Raw genomic sequence first — 17,507 nt, forward strand, 5'->3', positions numbered from 1 at the left:
CTGCCTCCCAAAACCAGTACAATGGGTAAAGAAAGTGTGCTAAGACAGAATCAGAAAAATAGATTTTGAGTCCCACTTCTACCACTTCATAGCTATGAGACCCAGAGCAAGCACTGATATTTAGATATCCAGTATTCTTGTCTACAAAAAAGTTAAGACAATAGCTGCTCAAAAAGTTGGGAAGATCAAGCAAGATAATATGTGTCAAAGTGCTTTGAACTGTGTAAAGTATAAGATATGACTCACCCTGTACTCCCCCTTGGGTCTGCCCAGCTCTGGAGCATAGCTTTTGGCAGGTGCATCTGACAGAGCTGAAAAAGTAAACAGGCAGCTGGCTCAGAAGGACACCACCTTCATGTCAATCCTTTTCTCTACTGCTTCCTTCTCACACACACCTTTTTGACTTGTGAGGTTCCCAGGCATCTTTATGGCCCAAAGTAGACCTCAGCTCCTCCCCAAAGACAGCATCCCTAGAAATCACCCCTTGCTTCTATAGCCAGAATGATCTTGACCTCCTTCCTCAGTATCAGAAAATTTCTCTAATAATGGTGCTAGATTCAGAAGAAATTTCATCTAATTACCACCTGTCCCCAGGACTCCCCAGACTGTACCCCATATCAGTAACATCTCCCACAGCAATCAAGAGCAGAGGGTCAATGCTTACCATCAGAAAGGGACTGGAAACTTCCAGGTCTAGTTCTCCCTGAAGATAAAGAACACATAAGCGAAGAGCCATTTCAGAGCTGGTTAGGGATGCAGTATGTATAGAACCTTTTTTATGCAATATGGGAACTCGAGGCTTAAAAAAAAAATTACATTCAACTTTAGAAATTTGAGATGCCATGAAAAACATAGGGAGGAAAATTCTTTTAATTGTGGTAAAATATACGTGACATGTACTTTGACATTTTTTGCCATTCTTTTTTTTTTTTTTTTTTTTTTTTTTTATGATAGGCACACAGTGAGAGAGAGAGAGAGGCAGAGACACAGGCAGAGGGAGAAGCAGGCTCCATGCACCGGGAGCCTGACGTGGGATTCGATCCTGGGTCTCCAGGATCGCGCCCTGGGCCAAAGGCAGGTGCCAAACCGCTGCGCCACCCAGGGATCCCATTTTTTGCCATTCTTAAATGTGGTTCAGTGGTACTGAGTACATTCACAATGCATAACCATCACCAGTATACATCTCTGGAACTTTCTCATCATCCCAAACTGAGATTCCGTACCCATTAAACAGTTACTCCCCATTCCTCCTTACCTCCAGCCCCTGGTGACCACTATTTTACTCTCTTTATGAACCCGACTACTCTAGCTATCTTCTAGAAATGGAATCATACAGTATCTGTCCTTGTATGTCTGGCTTACTTTTTTGAAGGAACTGCCATCCTGTGCCCCATAGTGGCTGTATCATTTTATATTCTCACTGGTAGTGCACTGGGATTCCCAACAGCAATGCACGGGGGTAGGCAGGAATTCTGACCCAGGAAAATTTATTCAAAACTTGCCAACACAGCTAAAGTCAGTTTTGTTCACGTTCCTGAAACCCAGTCCCATCCCTCTGAATTTCTCTCTCATTGCTCCCACTTCTAATCCCCAACTGCCAGCTCCAAAGATAATTCTTTATCTGCCAATAATCTTTTTCTTCCAGAGTAAATGAAAATTATAGCCTGAGTGGTTTTTTGAAAAGAGAAAACAAGGACTCTCTGTCCCTTTAACCAGTGTTCTTTACCTCTAAAAAAGCTGCTCAGGGAGTAAGTAGAAGTAGGTTTGGGTAGTTGTGTATAGGTGGAGAAGCTATTTCGGCTCTTCAGCTGTTCACGCCCCTCCTGGCTTGACCCACTATTTCCAGCAGTCTCTTTGATGGACCATGAGATACCTGTGAGATAGTAGGAACTAAATCAATGATTCTCATTCATAGTAATTCTCGACATTAAGCATTCTGACAAACACTAAAAGTTTTTCACCAGAGGCCCTGGTCCCTTATTGCCTTGGACTTAAAAAATTGGGGCAGGGAGGAAGGATAAAATCAAATAGAATTAATCAACAGAAAAAAGAACAAAGGAAATCAATAAATGGACCACAGAAATTCAAGTGGCTGTTAAACACATAAAAAGATGCTCAAGCTCACACTTAATAAGAGAATTACACAAAGTAAAGTACATTGAGATACTACAGGCCCCTATAAGATTGGCAGAGATCTGAGGCTTCTGGGTGGCTCAGATCATGATCCCGGAGCGACGGGACTAAGCCTGCATTGGGCTCCTGCTCAGCAAGGAGCTGGCTTTTCCCTCTGTCCCTCCATCCCTCACCCTCACCTTGGCCCTATCTCTCTTATGCTCTGTCTCTCTTACTCTACACTCTCTCTCCCACAAATAAAACCAAAAAAAAAAAAAAAAAAAAAAAAAAAGATTGGCAAAGATCCAAAGTTTGGTAATACTCTGTTGGTAAGGCTGTGGGGAAATGGGAACACTCAAACATTGCTGGTGGGAGTACACTGGTGCAACCCTTGTGGAGAACAATTTGGCAATATCTACGCCATGCAGATGCAAATACCTCTGCCAGTAGTTCCACTCTAAAAATTGACCTTTCAAAAAAAATAAAAACAAAAATAAAAATTGACCTTTCATGTACTCATATTGGACAAAAAACAAGGTTATTGATAGCAATATAAACAAGGAGAGATTGGAAACAATCTAAATAAAGTTTATCAAAAGTGATTAAATAAGTTATGGGAAATCTACACAATGTAATGCTAAGCTGCTGTTTTAAAAGAAAATGAGAAACTTCTTAATGTACTGATATAGAAAGATCTCCAAACTATATTGCCAAGTGAAAACAGCAGGGTATAAAGCATGCTACCACTGGTGTAAAAAAGGGAATAAGAATGCATATTCCTATATGCATTTCCAAATGTAAAAAGAATCTTTAGTTGAAACAGAAGAAGGAAACAACAGCAGTGTTTTGGGATAGAAGGGACTAAGAATAGTAGATGCAGGATAGTGTGGGAGGGAAACTACACCGTATGCCTAAAATATTTGATTTTTAAATCCTGATGGTATTTCCTATATTAAGAAAATTTTTAAAAATATTCTAAAAATCAGATGGATTCTGCAAAGGTGTTAACTGGTATTATAAGACAGCTAGACAGCGAGATCCAGTGGCTAAGGAAGTCAGTCCTGCCAACCAGTTTTTTTTTTTTTTTTAAGATTTATTTATTTATTCACAAGAGATAGAGAGAGAGAGAGAGAGAGATAGGCAGAGACATAGGCAGAGGGAGAAGCCGGCTCCTCACAGGGAGCCCAATGTGGGACTCGATCCCAGATCCTGGGATCACTCCCTGAGCCAAAGGCAGACACTCAACCACTGAGCCACCCAGGCGTCCCCTGCCAGCCAGTTAAGAGCAATTAAGCCAGCAGTTCCAAATATGACTATTAGAAGCACTTGCAGTATCTATTGCAAATTAAGACCCCACTCCACCCTTATCCCCAAGACCTACTGAATCATTCTCTGAAGTAAATCCTAGGAACCCAACAAGCACCCCAAGTGAGTCTGAAACAGCCAGCCAAGCATTAGCCCCAGGATGGCAGACCTGAGAGCCATATGGAAACTACTGCTGTTTTTTCCTCAAATTTATTCTGGGGTTAAATTTCCAAATGTATGTTCATCTAAAAATAGTCTACCCTCCTTCCCCTTCCTGACAAGCACTGAGGAGACAAGCAAGTGGGGTCTTCTAGTGACAAGAACCCTGAATATCAATCCCTTCCTACAGCCTCCTCTACTTACTTCCCACAGGTTCCCCACTCCAGCTGACTCTCTCCAGGTCATCGTCATCCTCATCATCCACGAAGTCACGAAGACTATTCACTGCTCTCTTGGATTCCTTTAACTGCAGAGGGATATAAGGCAGGGCACTCAGGCAATCACTACTTCTCACCTCTCTGACAACCAAGAAGGCTGAGCAATTGAAATTTAAAGTTGGCCAATATTTCACCCTCTGCAATTGAAAGCCTAGCCTGCTAGATATTTGCCAAGAAAAAAACATTGCTTTTTAGCCAACATTGCAGTCCAGTGGCAAGAGTTAGAAGGTATCAAAGCTGTTTTTAAGTTCTGATCATATACCTGGCAATGACTTGCTGTGTAAGCCTAAGTTTATCCATTTCTCCAAAAATAAATCCATCTCCCCATTTGTAAAACAGATGCAATAAAGAAGCAACTTTCAATCCAGTTCATCATTCAATCATTCAAAAATAACAAATTATATCACATAATAAAAGACTTGGGGTTCTGGGGGGGGAAAAAGAAACTGAAAGGAATAAATCACCTTAAGCATAAAAGTAAGAAGAGCAGAGAGTTGGTTTTTACAATACTTCTGGCTCTTTTTCGAAGGCTCTTCTCTATGAAGATTTTTCTGAAGATCTGACCCAAAACAATAGAGCCCAATAGAGACACAGTCAAAAGCCAGGTTCCCAAGGATGTAAGGAGAAGGAATTTGAGAGTGGCACTGTGGCGGAGGTGTGATCTGCAGCAACTGTTCATGAAAACCTACCTGTGAGAGCTCATCATCTTCATCATCAAAGGTGAAAGCCTTGAACTTGGAGCTGTTCCAATACTCTTCTTCATCACCCTTTGTCCGATTCATCTAGAGCGAGAATAAGACATTTGTCCTTTCCTGGACTGCTTTCAAAAGAGCTCCAAAAGCTTTAGGTTCCTTCACCACAAACTCTACCTCCCACCCCATCCATGCAGTAATTGGAGATATTTAAAAGAAGCTGAGAAAACAAATACTAAATCTGTCTCATAAAATCAGATCATTGGGTCTCCAACTGATCAAACCAGAGTTCTGATCCTCTAATTACCCACAAGGAGTCATTCATTCCTAGAACACCTACTCTGTTCAAGACACTCTCTCAGGTGTTGAGGGATGTTTACAAAATGCAAGACACAGTCCCTCTTCTGAAGGACCCTACAACAGAACTGGAGTATTCAGCATCGATACATATAAGGGTAACAGCACAAGACAAGCATGAGTTATAAGGACACATCACAAGTTTTGCTGAATATACAAGATCAATCAAAGCATCAACAAAACAGATGATAACTGCATTCATGTATTATTCAACATATATTGAGTGCCACCTTGGAGGCACTGTTCTAGGTTCCAGAAATACTGTAATGAATAAAACTGGCAAATATCACGCTCTCATCTCTCTCTGACTTGAGACTTAATCTCATGACCTGAAATCATGACCTGAACCGAAAGCATGAGTCAGTCACTTAACCGACTAAGCCACCCAAGTGTCCCCATTGAAGTTTCTGATGGCCCTTAACATACTCTAGATACTCCTCCACCTGTAATGGGGTTAACATCCCAATAAATATAACATAAGTTGAAAATATCCTACCCGGAAAATGTTAAATGGCACAGCTTAGTCTATCCTACCTCAAAAGTGCACAGAACATTTACATCAGCCTATCGTTGGGCAAAATCATCTAACACAAAGCCTATTTCATAATAAAGTTTTGAATATCTCATGTAATTTATTGACTGCTGCACTGAAAGTGAAAAACAGAATGACTGGGCAGTCCGGGTGGCTCAGCAGTTTAGTGCCGCCTTCAGTCCAGGGCCTGATCCTGGAGACCCAGGATGGAGTCCCATGTCAGGCTCCCTGCATGGAGCCTGCTTCTCCCTCTGCCTGTGTCTCTGCCTCTCTCTCTCTCATGAATAAATAAATAAAATCTTTAAAAAAAAAAAAAAACAAAACAATGACTGCATGGGTGCAGAATAATTTAAATGTATCAGCTGTTTACCCTTGTGATCATGTGGCTGACTAGGAACTGTGGCTCACTGCTGCTCCCCAGCACTACAAGACCCAGCACTACAAGAGTATTGTGTTGTATATTGCCAGCCCAGGAAAAGATCCAAACTCAAAGTTCAAACTATGGTTTCTACTGAATGTGTATCACTTTTGGGGTCCCTGGATGGCTCAGTAGGTTAAGGGTCCATCTCTTGATCTCATCTCAGGGTCGTGAGTTCAAGCCCCGTGTTAGCTCCACACTGGGCCTGGAGACTACTTTAAAAAAAAAAAAAGTATATATATATGTGTATCACTTTCTTATCATCATAAAATTGAAAAATTGTAAGTTGAATCACTGTAAGCCAGGGAATCATCTGTGCTCTCGCTTCCTGGCTCCTTTGTTTTCAGGAGATACAGGGATTGAAAGGTATGGTGGGAATTTTCTGCTATCTGATCCCTTCCCATGGTAGACATCACTAATTGATTTCTACTGAACCCAGATGTAACTTAAAAATCCTTCTGTATATTTAAAGCCAAGTGAAGCTGGCAGATACAAGGAAATCATCCCTCATGGTGGGACAAGCACAAGCTTTATTTATAGCAGGTAGCTTTGAATTCAAATCTTGGTTTCCCAATTCTGAGCAAACTGCTTAGATAATTTTACTTCTAAACCTTGGAGAAAACGACATCCTACCTCACAGGACTGCAATGAAGAAGAAAGAGGACTTAGGAAACACCTAGCAGAAAAGTAAATACTGAATGTCAATTCTTTTTGGTATGGGGAGTTTTACGGACACCTTTCCATCTTGGTTTCCTTATCTGTAAAATGGGCATAACAATAGACACCTACCTTACAAAATTGTTTTAAGGCTTAAACTACTTAATATACGTAGAGCGTGTAGTGCCTGACACAAAATTAATGCTCACTATTTTTATTAATAAAGTATCATGGTAATTAGAAAAAAAGGTAATATTTATAAGCAATCCTAAAGATCTAAAAAAAAAAAAAAAATAATCTGACACAAAAATCCTGAGAGTGGCTATCACAAACACTCAAGACCTGCATGGAGCACAGAAAGGTCCCCGGCACAGATGCCAACTTCTAGAGCGCTCGGTCATCCTCACAACAGCTCTGCAAACGTGGGCCTGGCAGATTCCATCTCTACTTCACTGACGAGGAATACGAGGCACAAAAGGATTAGGTACCAGAACCACTTTGCTAATTGCTCCTATAACCCAGGTTTCCCGGCTGCCGGATCCCTTCCACTCTGACACGCACGGCCCTTCTCTGTTTCACTCTAGGAAAAACTAATGCAGGTCGTTACTTCACTGCGGTAAACAAATATCTGTAAGTATTTACAAACCAGCATAGGATGTGTCTAACGAGCCCCGTAATCCCCCAGAGAATTTCTGGAATCTTTTTAAAATCACGCAACCGCAGGGGTGACACTTGACACCAACGTGTACTGCGAAGGCCCAATCAGAACCTAGCTTGCTTTACCTGTGCCAAGGAAGGAGATAAAGATCTGACGGCTCTAGAAGTTACATCGACCGGGTGCGATTATAAGAGTGACTGAAAGAGGTGCTTCAACATGATCCCAAGTACGGCGGCAGAGGCTTGTCCCTATCGTCACCTGTTTACTGGGAGCCCACGAGACGGGGTAGCAAATCCAAGCACACAACAAAGGAAAACAGGCATCGGCCAAAAAAAAAAAAAAAAAATTCCACGACCGACACGTTCGCTGCTTCACAAACCAGCTCCCGAGACTCAGATCCAATTATTAACTTCTGAGCCAGGCCTATCCCTGTGAGGCCATGAACCAAGCCCAGGGAATGTGGGTTAACCTCGCCGGCAGAGTGAATGATCCTTCAATTCCAGTGTCGACTGGATTGGATTGGATTGGAATCCACTTACAGTCCCAACCCCGAGCGTACTCGGTCGCTCCGACTGGAAGGGTCAGGCCGGGGCGGCGGGTGGGGAAGCGTCTAGGGACGCCCCAGAGAATAGGGGGGGAACGGATAAGTTTGCGGAGACTCTGGAATCAGCTAGACCCGCGGCCCAAACGGCTTGGGACACCCTCACCTCTGCCACACCGAGCCCACCCTTTCGGGACAGCGTCAGACTCTTCCGCCGCTGGACCACCCTTCCTAGCCAGACTGAGCCGCATAGAAAACAGGCGGAAGCGAGCAGTCGCGGGGTGGGGCGGAAGGAGGGAGGAACGTGAGTCAAGACTGAGGCCGCAGGGCATGCTGGAAATTGTAGTCTTTCCGTCTCCACCGTCACGCTCGGTTCTGGACGTGACACAGGGCTCCTTGACTACAACTCCCGAAACTCCCAGCGCTCCGCGCTTAAATCGTTTCCTTTACTTTTAGCGCGACCTTCCGCGGTTATCCAGCAGATTAGTCAACAAGACTACAACTCCCATGAGGCTCAGGAGGGCCAATTCAGAGGCTCGGGGAACAATGGGACGTGTTCTTTGTGGCCTTTACGGGTGATGAATGGTTGTGTGAGCGGTTGCATTTCGGACCCCTTTCGAGGTAACCCGAGGGAGCTTGAAAGAACTCTCGAACAGGCACAAAGTAAAATCCGACGAGGTGAAACGGAAGTACCCGGAGGGAGTGAGGAGGAGCCGGAAGTTAAGGCGGGGAGGGGCGGGGGGTGGAGGGAAAAGCAAGCCAGGAGGTTCTGCGGCCGCTTCTAGTAGTTTCCAGGCGCTGCCGGGCGGCTGGGACCAGGCGGTCCGGAGGCTGTGGCTGCGGCTGCTCGGGCGCTGGTGGCGGTGCGACAGGAGAGCCGATGGCCAAGTGGGGTGAAGGCGACCCACGCTGGATCGTGGAGGAGCGGGCGGACGCCACCAACGTCAACAACTGGCACTGGTGAGGGCCAGCGAGCGGGCCAGGCCGCGGGAGGGCCCGGCCCAGCCGGGGGTGCGGGTCCCCGGAGCCTCGGTCGGAACAAAGCTGGGGCCCGGGGCAGCCCTGCGGGGACACGCGGGGAGGTCCTCGCCGCGGCACGGGGTCCGTGGCCCCGGGCCCCTCCACACACCACCACCTGCCGCTGTTTGGCTCCTCGGAGGGGCAAGGGGGCGCCGCGGAGGGCTGCGCCCAGAGGAGGGGTTCCAGGAGCACGAGAACGTAACCCCCGAGCCCATGCATGCATCCGCCGCGAGCCGGGACGTGCTTCCCACACGTGGCCGGAGGAGTCGGGGGACCGCCGTGTTAGGCTCGAGGCCGGTGGGCTGGAATTGCTGTCTTGCGGCTTATGCGTGCGCTTCGGAGTCAGCCGCAGGGGACCACTGCCTGAGTCCGGAGGGCAAAGGTTCGGAGCGTGTTCCGTAGGTGCTGAGAGCTCAGGGATGCTGAGGATGCCACGGCCTCTCACCCGGAACTGTTCCATTTGGTTGTGTTGTAACTCCCGGGGCTGCCCCTGGTTGCCGGGCAATCGTGGCTTTATAATGTAACCAAAAGCCTATTCTCCGTTATGACATTAAAAGTACTATTTCCTTATCTTTTCACTCCCCTGAACTTTGTTCACACCACACCGTCTTTACTGTACCTTTCCCCTGTGGCGGCTCTTCTTGCTGCTGGTTTCTCTACTGTTAAGCACATGGGGAGGCAGAGTGTGATTTTTCTCCTCTGTATCCCAGCCTGCCTCCTCTCCTCTTAACGTACAAGGGTGCTGGACTTAACATTGCTTCCACGGCCACCTAGAGGACACGGAACGTGTAGGGGATTTTTAGCACCGCCTGAATTTGACAGGTCAGCCCGCTGCGCTAATGAGGTCAAGATTATGGGTTTATTACTTACTGGGCTTGTGAGTTAAATACTGCTTTCAACAGCCCGCTCTTGTGCTCCTGACCTCAGCGAGATGGTCACAGTTTTCCATTTGGTCCAACGGGGGCGCCGTGTTGAAGTGTCACATACTGACCCTACAGCATCTTGCTGAGGATGGAAGGCATCATTTTCCGTTTGATTTGTAACCATTCCACGCAGCCGTGGTTGTCTTTGTTGACCATATGGGAGTCCTTATCTTCCTAAAACGGGGTAACACGCTTGTGGACGAACTAGAGTGGGACTGATTTTTTTTTTTTTTTTCAAACTATTTGTCAGGCCTCTTGTAGCCTTGGATTCTTTTGCACAGAGCAAGCAGTCTCTTCCATTTGGCTGCTGCTCCATAGCTTTATTTTCTGTTTTGCAGGACAGAGAGGGATGCCTCAAATTGGTCCACGGATAAGCTGAAAACACTGTTCCTGGCAGTGCAGGTGCAAAATGAGGAAGGCAAATGTGAGGTGACCGAAGTAAATAAGCTTGATGGAGAGGCATCCATTAACAACCGCAAAGGCAAACTTATCTTCTTTTATGAGTGGAGCATCAAACTAAACTGGACAGGTAAGTCTATGCTGGACTGTTAGGACAAAAGTTAACTGCATTTTGCTTGACTTGCTAAGGAGCCAGGGAGAATGGTTTGAGGGGAGTTGGGAACTCTTGAAGGGAGACAGTGCTGCTTTGGAGTCCTGAGGAAATCAGTATTGGGTGCCAAAATTTCTCTGCCCCTAGGGGATGAACACTAAATGCATTTTTCTCTCCGTGGGTCTCACAAGTCCCCATCAGTGAAGCAGTTAGGCCACTGAATTTTTGGGCTACAAATATGTTAGGACGTTTTAAATGAGGTAACATTTCTCACACTAGCTAATTTTTACCTCTTGGATGATTGATTTAAAGGTGGGAAAGGAAATTTTTGGGGGGGTATGGATCTTTTTTTTTTTCTTTCTCCAGTGTGACTCTACCAGTGTAGACCATTATGCTAATGAAGTTTTTATGTGACTATAATTTGGGGCAGTTTTACTCTCTCGTTTATGTCCCTTCTGTGATGGCATTGGCAAAGAATTAGAGCCATGTGTGCGCCCCACCTGGATGGTCCTGATAGTTGGGAGGCTGAATTTCAAAAGGCACTAAAGCTAAAGGAGTACATGTAGGGGGCAAAACATACAACAGATTTGTGCTTCAATGAGCATTTCTTAAGTAAATGGTAATAAAGAGGGGAAAAGTAAATCTATATCTTCATGACCTTTTAAAAAACTACTAAAATATGGTAGTCTGAAAGGAACCTTTAGGTGTCCTCTTGCCCGGTCCTCTTTTTATAGATTGAGAAGCTGATGTCAAGAGAAGTGGAGATAAATAAACGTCCTGTTGGTCAATTTTGAAATATAGTCAGTTCTGCTATAATGTCGCCCACGTGTTCTAAAAATCACCACACTGTGCAAAATTGCTCAACCAAAACCACAGGGCTTATAGGGAAGATAGGGTTAGGGACACGACACAACACCCAAAACCTTCACTGGTGACACGTTTTTAAAATTTAGGAATGTAAAAATTGATAGCACAGTGCTACATGTTATATGGGAAGAAATACATGAATAATATAGTAAACGTGCTGCTTTACTTTGAAAAAGATCTGGAGTTCACTTGTGAAAGCAGGCATCGTATCAGAAGGGTTGCAGCAGGTGGGTTATTGTGAATTGGTGCTTGGAGGGTCAACTGATGAAATCAGAGGGAACATTACGGACCCCAGTGTGGGTGGTATGGCTCGGAACACATGGGGAACTAAGGTTGCTGGGAGATAAGTGTTTGAGGAGATCCTGTCTTGTGTATTCCTGTCTGGCTCCTTTCAGCTGGGTGTGGTTCTGTGTGTGCACCTAGTGTTTCTCATGGAAGAAGTCTCGTGTTAGGAAGCGTGGAATTCATGCTGTGATCAGATTGTCCTCTAGTAGGTCAGTCGCATGGGAACAAGTTTGTATTTTCAGAACAAGGATCCTAGCAGAACTGACTGCCTTGATTATTGACCCGAATCCTCCTGGGCAGAATTCACACTAGTGCCACATCCGCAAAGCCCTTAGTCCCGTACGGTAATCACACAGCTGGCCCGCAGATCTAATGAGGGAAGACCTTTCTTCTGGGGAATTGGGGGAGGGTTGATTGTATCTGACATTCTCTAGAATAAAGAGGGTCAGTTCAATAGTTCAAAAGAAATATAAGCAGAGGAGTAGTTAGGCGTCCAGAGCCGACTTTGTCTGCAGAGGGAGAGACTAATGACATTGCATTGCTTTTGACAGGTACCTCTAAGTCCGGAGTGCAGTACAAGGGACATGTGGAGATCCCCAATTTATCTGATGAAAACAGTGTGGATGAAGTAGAGGTTTGTGCTTCTTAATTCTTCATCTGAGTCTTCCATATCCTCTTCTCAGATGAGAAAAATGATTTCAAGATTAAAGCCCAGGCTGGGTCCAACCATTCAGAACCTCATTCTGCAGATAATCTTCTAGGTCTGTGGTGCTGTTGGGAGCGTCCGGCACAGCTTGTGCTTATTTAATTACTTTGTTTCAGCTAGTAACGTGTTCTAACGTTAGCCACCTTGGCTTTGGCAGAGAGAACTGGAGGAGGAACACTCATGGGGATTGGAAAGATACCCCAACCCTCACACATTTCCTTTGGAAATGTCAGCAGTTATCTGATTGCTCAGCACCCACATTCCACATTGTGGGTGCCCCTCAAGTTATTTACCACCTACTTCTGATCTTTCACTCAGATTAGTGTGAGCCTTGCCAAAGATGAGCCTGACACAAATCTCGTGGCCTTAATGAAGGAAGAAGGGGTGAAACTTCTAAGAGAAGCAATGGGAATTTACATCAGCACCCTCAAAACAGGTATCCCTTGAGTAGTAATGTATGCCTTGAGGAGATAGTTCCCCCCACCCCCGGTCATCAGACTCTGATTAAGGGATCCGATAGTCCTTTGTTTGCCAAATGAGTGAACATTTTGGGGGAGGGGGCCTCTTCATCTCAAAGTCAGTCTTTAATCTCAATAAGGGAAAGATGTAGGGATGACTTGCCTGATAATCTATTGACTGTTGAGCTCTTGAAATACGGCTAGTACAAATTGAGTTGTGCCATGAGTATAAAATACAGTGGGTTTTGAAAACTTGTACAAAAAAAAAGAATGTGAAATATCAACAGCTTTTTATGACAATAACCTTGACATATTTTGGATATATTGGATTAAGTATATTAATAAAATGAACTTCACTTGTTTGTTTTTTGGCTATAATGTGGCTAGTAGAAAATGTAAAATTCTTTCTGAGGCTGACCTTGTATTTCTGTTGGACTGTGCTAATCTAAAGACTTGGCATCCCCAGACTCACTGCTCGAGCACAGTCCTAGACTATCTTTAATAGGCATTCTCCAGGGACGCTTAGGGGGTTTTTAGGTTGCAGGTAGTCGAGCTCTCCCTTAGAATTCCAGTTATGCCAGTGTGTTCTGGTCTTGGTGTTGGAGTGCATAGAGTGACTGTCAGGGGTGATCCCTCTTTTGGTGGGAACCAAAGTGCTCTGGTGCCAGAACTAGTTGTGGCTGTTTTGCAGAGGTGAGGCAGAATGGAGGAGGGGGACAGATCTGCATCCGAGGGCGTCTTGCCCTATTCTTGAAGTCATTGGAAGTGCCACTATGTTCATTCACTATTATCCATAGTAGACCTCATGTACATTTAACAAGTTGTAATGCTTCTAATGGAGTCGGGTTTTAAATGACCCTTAACGTTCCATATTCTACAGCGTACACTCAGATACCTGTCTGGCATAGGCCGGAGGTAAAGGCCTAAAGTAGATAGACTCTTTCTTTCTTTGTCATTACCTCATTCTGGGGTAAGATGGCCATGTTTGTCAAACTCTAAAGAGGCCCCAAATCTCAGCAACTAAGAAATAACTTCCAGGAGCGGGGATTTTTTATCTTTTCAGAGTTCACGCAGGGCATGATCTTGCCTACAATGAATGGAGAGTCAGTAGACCCAGCTGGGCAGCCAGCACTGAAAACTGAGGAGCGCAAGGTAAGTCAATGATATTTCCATGTGTGTGTGCTCGCTCTCGCTGACCTTAACCTCCAAGCCAGAGCGACATATGATCTGCCCATGGTGCTTTTTACAGAGTCCTCGATATGTAGTTACTTGTCTGTCCTTCTGTAACCTGGTTTTCATTCATTTATAACAGACTCCTAGAGCAAATGGAAACTGTCAGGGGCTTCAGAGTTTGATTCTTCATTGCATTTCACCCCAGTTAGAGGAGTTTGTGAACACAGATTGGTTTTTATATGTGTCTTCAGTATTATTCCTAACTGAGGTGTTGATATTTGCTCCTCTGATACCAGAGGTCTCAGGAAGGTACTGGGGTGAGATCACTACATTCACCTGTCAGGAAATTGATTGATTTCACCACATTTACAGGGTGAGGAAATATTTTTTGTGGAGGTGGAATTTGTGTGGTTCAGGCTCAGCACTTGGTTTGCAGCTCTGTTGCCCCTTGTCAGCATAGTGAAGGGAATTCCGGAGGGGAGGTGGCTGCTTCCAGCTGTTTAAGCACCATTTTTTCCTGAAAATTAGACACAAGTACCTCAGAAATACCAAATGATGTGCCATGTCCTTTGGTCAGTGGGAGTGTTCAGTATCTCTCCTCCTTCACCCAGAATATTATTTCAGTGGGAATTGAGGACATTCTGGGCAAGTTCCCCTCATGACTGAAACATCCATACATATTCCCTCCAACCCCCTGGAAGGATTAGCCCTGGAGGCGAAGAAGTTTGTGAGGATGAATAACATGCCTGTCCTGGAAGCCACGTTAATGCAGGTTTCCCCATCACTCTAAACCTTTCTCACTGCCGCTTCCACAGGCTAAGTCTGCTCCTTCAAAAACCCAGGCCAGACCTGTTGGTGTCAAAATCCCCACTTGTAAGATCACCCTTAGAGAAACCTTCCTGACATCACCAGAAGAGCTCTATAGAGTCTTTACCACCCAAGAGGTAAGTATAATCTTGTCCTTCAGGCCTCAGGGCATCTGCTGTTCTAGGTGACTTGGGTTGTGGGCACATCCCCTCTGTGCAGAGCAGGTACTGAAAAGCGGAGCTGTGAGGTTTTCCTCGTAGAGGCAGAGGCAAAGGAAAAACCCTTCTGTTGGACCTCCTTATCAAAGTGAACATGCCTTCTTTTTCCTCCCATATACTGGTTTCGGGTGGTCTAAGTGGGCACCACTGGAAGCATTCTTGTTAGAAAAGTGAATGGATCTGAAGTAATGGCATCTTGGATTCACAAAGCATCACTCCAGTCAGAGCCTTGAGTAGGGGCTCTTCTCTGTAGTGGAACAGAATAGAACCTGGTAATTGGGCAAAGTGATGCCTTTGGAAATGAGAGCTGAGGCGTGCAGGTATCAGCTGGCATTTGTCCCACTAAGAAGGACATCTTCGTACCTCCTTTTTTCCCCCTACAGCTCGTTCAGGCCTTTACCCATGCTCCTGCGATGTTAGAAGCAGACAGAGGTGGGAAGTTTCACCTGGTAGATGGCAACGTCTCTGGGGAGTTCACGGATCTGGTGAGTGCCTGCTGGCGCCAGACCCCGGATGTAGTCTTTGGTCAGAAGAAATGTATTGTTCCTTCTTTTTTTTCAGCTCTCTAGGTAAAATTTAATCTCTCCGGTTAGTAAAAAAAAAAAAAACTCATTTTTCAAAATGATTTTCAAAAGAATGTTGTAGTTGAATTCTCTTGCTTGATTTTTTTCCCCTTAGTGTAGTACAATTAGTTCTTTCTGAAGAAATTCTTTGTGGAAGAGGGTCCTATATGTTGGTGGCTAGTGATTTTGCATTTGCAGCACTGAAATGTCACCTGGGCACAGCTGACCGGACCCAATTGGGGCATAAGAGGAGAAGCCGCAGCGTTATTGGTGCAGAAGCCACCAGTAGTGGTCCACTTTGTGCCTTTAAGTTGTAGAATTGCACAGAGGATAGACCGTACGGAAGGCAGGTGGCCACTCCCTACCAGGATGGGGTATGTTGTAGTCCACAGTACAGACCGATCTCTTTGATATTTTAGGTCCCTGAGAAACTTATTGTGATGAAATGGAGGTTTAAATCTTGGCCAGAAGGTAAGTACATTTATTTGCTTATTGTTATTACCCTCCAGAACTCTTCTCTTTACCCCTGTCTCAAATCCTGATTGGAAACCATGGATCTGAAACCTCCCTTCCTCTCTGCCTTTCTCCAGGGCACTTTGCCACCATCACCTTGACCTTCCTTGACAAGAATGGAGAGACTGAGCTGTGCATGGAAGGCAGAGGCATCCCTGCCCCCGAGGAAGAGAGGACGCGGCAGGGCTGGCAGCGGTACTACTTTGAGGGCATCAAACAGACCTTTGGCTATGGCGCACGCTTATTTTAGGGCTGGCAGCAGGGGGGCTGCCCGCTACTTCGGGCCAGCCCTCTCCTGACTGGGGCTTGGGACTCCCAGGATTGCACCATCCCAACCACTAACTTGGGGCTGGGGCCCCTTCCCTCCACATATACCTTGGGTTTGTGCATGTTTTCTGCTGGGTGGGATCAGAGGGGGATTTCTCTTTTATGTGTACATACGCTAAATAAACGTAATTTAAAAAACATACATGTCTGGAAACTGTTGATTGGGTGGCTGGTATTAATGAGTTCCCTTGAAGATACTGAATTCAAGGAGAAAAAAACAGGTTTTGTTTATATTCCAGGTAAGTGTAGAGGCATGAAGCAATCCCTGCCTCTCAGCAGCATTCCTGATCTAGTCTCCTTTCTGCAGACTGGTACAAAGCTGCCGCTCCCCTCACTGATGGAAGACGAGGTGGGGATGGCTCTGGGATAAACAATGCCAAGAAACCTTATTGCTGGCAGAAATGGCATCCTGGGCTTTCCCCTCTCTGGCCTCTCCTATCCTCTTGCGAGAACAGATGAGCACCAGGTGCTGCCTTGAGATGTGAAAAGCTGCCCCCTCATGGCAGGGGAACTGTGGGCCTCAGGTTCACAGCTTACGCTTCCTGAGCAATGACTATGTACTGGACGCTAAGTAGCCCCCTTGTGTTAGCTCATTTAACCATCACAGTAGCCTTGTGAAAGAGATAACTGCCAGCATTTTCTGTTTTATAAGAATCTAAGTCTTGCTTTTCTTCAGTAATATCCCCTGACCCTGCAGCTGCCATTTAGCAGAGTTGAGATTTAGAATGAGGACTATAACTTGCAGAGCCAATGCTTCAGTCTAAACCACTATGTCCACTGCCCTGTCATTGGGTTCATCCCCTGAGAAGCTGCTGTATTTCTAGTGTGTCAGGCATCCCTCCTGGAATAAGAAGTTCCAGGCCTCACAATTCCCAGAAAGAGGAAGAAATGAATGTTCTTGTTAAGCGTATTTTTTAAATACCTGGTTCTATTAAACAGATTTACCGAGCACTGACCAAGTACTGGGGATATGTTCAAATGAGGTTCTGATTGCCACGTGGCAGGAGAGGCAACCACCTGAGCAGGAAGGGTCCCTTTCCCAGACCAGCCCTACCCTGGCATCCTGCATCCTGAGGGAGTCTGTGCCTTCTAACCCAGACACTCGGCCTCCTGCAGGCACAGCTATTTCCTTAATCTATTTTTGCCTCTTTTATTAGGTGGCAGCGAGGCCTGCAGGCTAATCCTACCAGCGTGACTTGGCCAAAACACTAGTTAAAGCAGAAAACCAGTACTGATCTGGATAATTTAGACCCCAAAGAGCCACTTTTGGTTTGAATTAAAGGAATGGTGGACTGAACTAATTAGCATCTAATTCGGCATTAGATCTGCCTGCTGGGGGTCCAAAAAGATGCCTTTTGATAAAGAACCTGGACTGATAGCTTGAATCA

General features: G+C 45.4%; 2 protein-coding genes across 4 annotated transcripts in view; one reads left to right on the forward strand and one right to left on the reverse strand.

Moving 5' to 3' along the window:
- The window catches only part of VIPAS39 (VPS33B interacting protein, apical-basolateral polarity regulator, spe-39 homolog), a 25,211-nt gene extending 16,708 nt beyond the window's left edge, over positions 1-8,503 (reverse strand). The window contains exons 1-7 of one of the 3 annotated variants that reach the window (XM_038545412.1): positions 7,876-8,503; positions 7,294-7,433; positions 4,544-4,636; positions 3,781-3,883; positions 1,727-1,873; positions 665-703; positions 247-311 (exon numbers count right to left, since the gene is read on the reverse strand). In XM_038545412.1, coding sequence (XP_038401340.1) covers positions 247-311; positions 665-703; positions 1,727-1,873; positions 3,781-3,883; positions 4,544-4,636 — 447 coding nt within the window. In that variant the 5' untranslated portion in view covers positions 7,294-7,433; positions 7,876-8,503. Of the gene's footprint in view, positions 1-246; positions 312-664; positions 704-1,726; positions 1,874-3,780; positions 3,884-4,543; positions 4,637-7,293; positions 7,633-7,875 lie in introns of those variants that run through there. The other 2 variants (XM_038545410.1, XM_038545411.1) reach the window with 2 other exon arrangements.
- On the forward strand, positions 8,429-16,259 carry AHSA1 (activator of HSP90 ATPase activity 1). Its single transcript, XM_038545417.1, has 9 exons — positions 8,429-8,669; positions 9,991-10,181; positions 11,906-11,988; positions 12,379-12,496; positions 13,582-13,670; positions 14,507-14,635; positions 15,100-15,201; positions 15,699-15,750; positions 15,870-16,259. Exons 1-9 carry the CDS (start codon positions 8,590-8,592, stop codon positions 16,040-16,042), a joined length of 1,017 nt encoding a protein of 338 aa, XP_038401345.1. The 5' UTR covers positions 8,429-8,589; the 3' UTR covers positions 16,043-16,259.
- Positions 16,260-17,507: the final 1,248 nt, after the last annotated feature.

This window comes from Canis lupus, chromosome 8 (assembly GCF_011100685.1).
Source record: "Canis lupus familiaris isolate Mischka breed German Shepherd chromosome 8, alternate assembly UU_Cfam_GSD_1.0, whole genome shotgun sequence".
Taxonomy (NCBI): Eukaryota; Metazoa; Chordata; class Mammalia; order Carnivora; family Canidae; genus Canis; species Canis lupus.

Excerpts from the sequence above, each read along its gene's own strand:
- AHSA1 (XM_038545417.1), top strand. The coding sequence starts at position 8,590 with ATGGCCAAGTGGGGTGAAGGCGACCCACGCTGGATCGTGGAGGAGCGG. Across the intron at positions 10,182-11,905 it reads CATCAAACTAAACTGGACAG|GTACCTCTAAGTCCGGAGTG; the intron begins GTAAGTCTATGC and ends TGCTTTTGACAG. Across the intron at positions 12,497-13,581 it reads CATCAGCACCCTCAAAACAG|AGTTCACGCAGGGCATGATC; the intron begins GTATCCCTTGAG and ends TTATCTTTTCAG.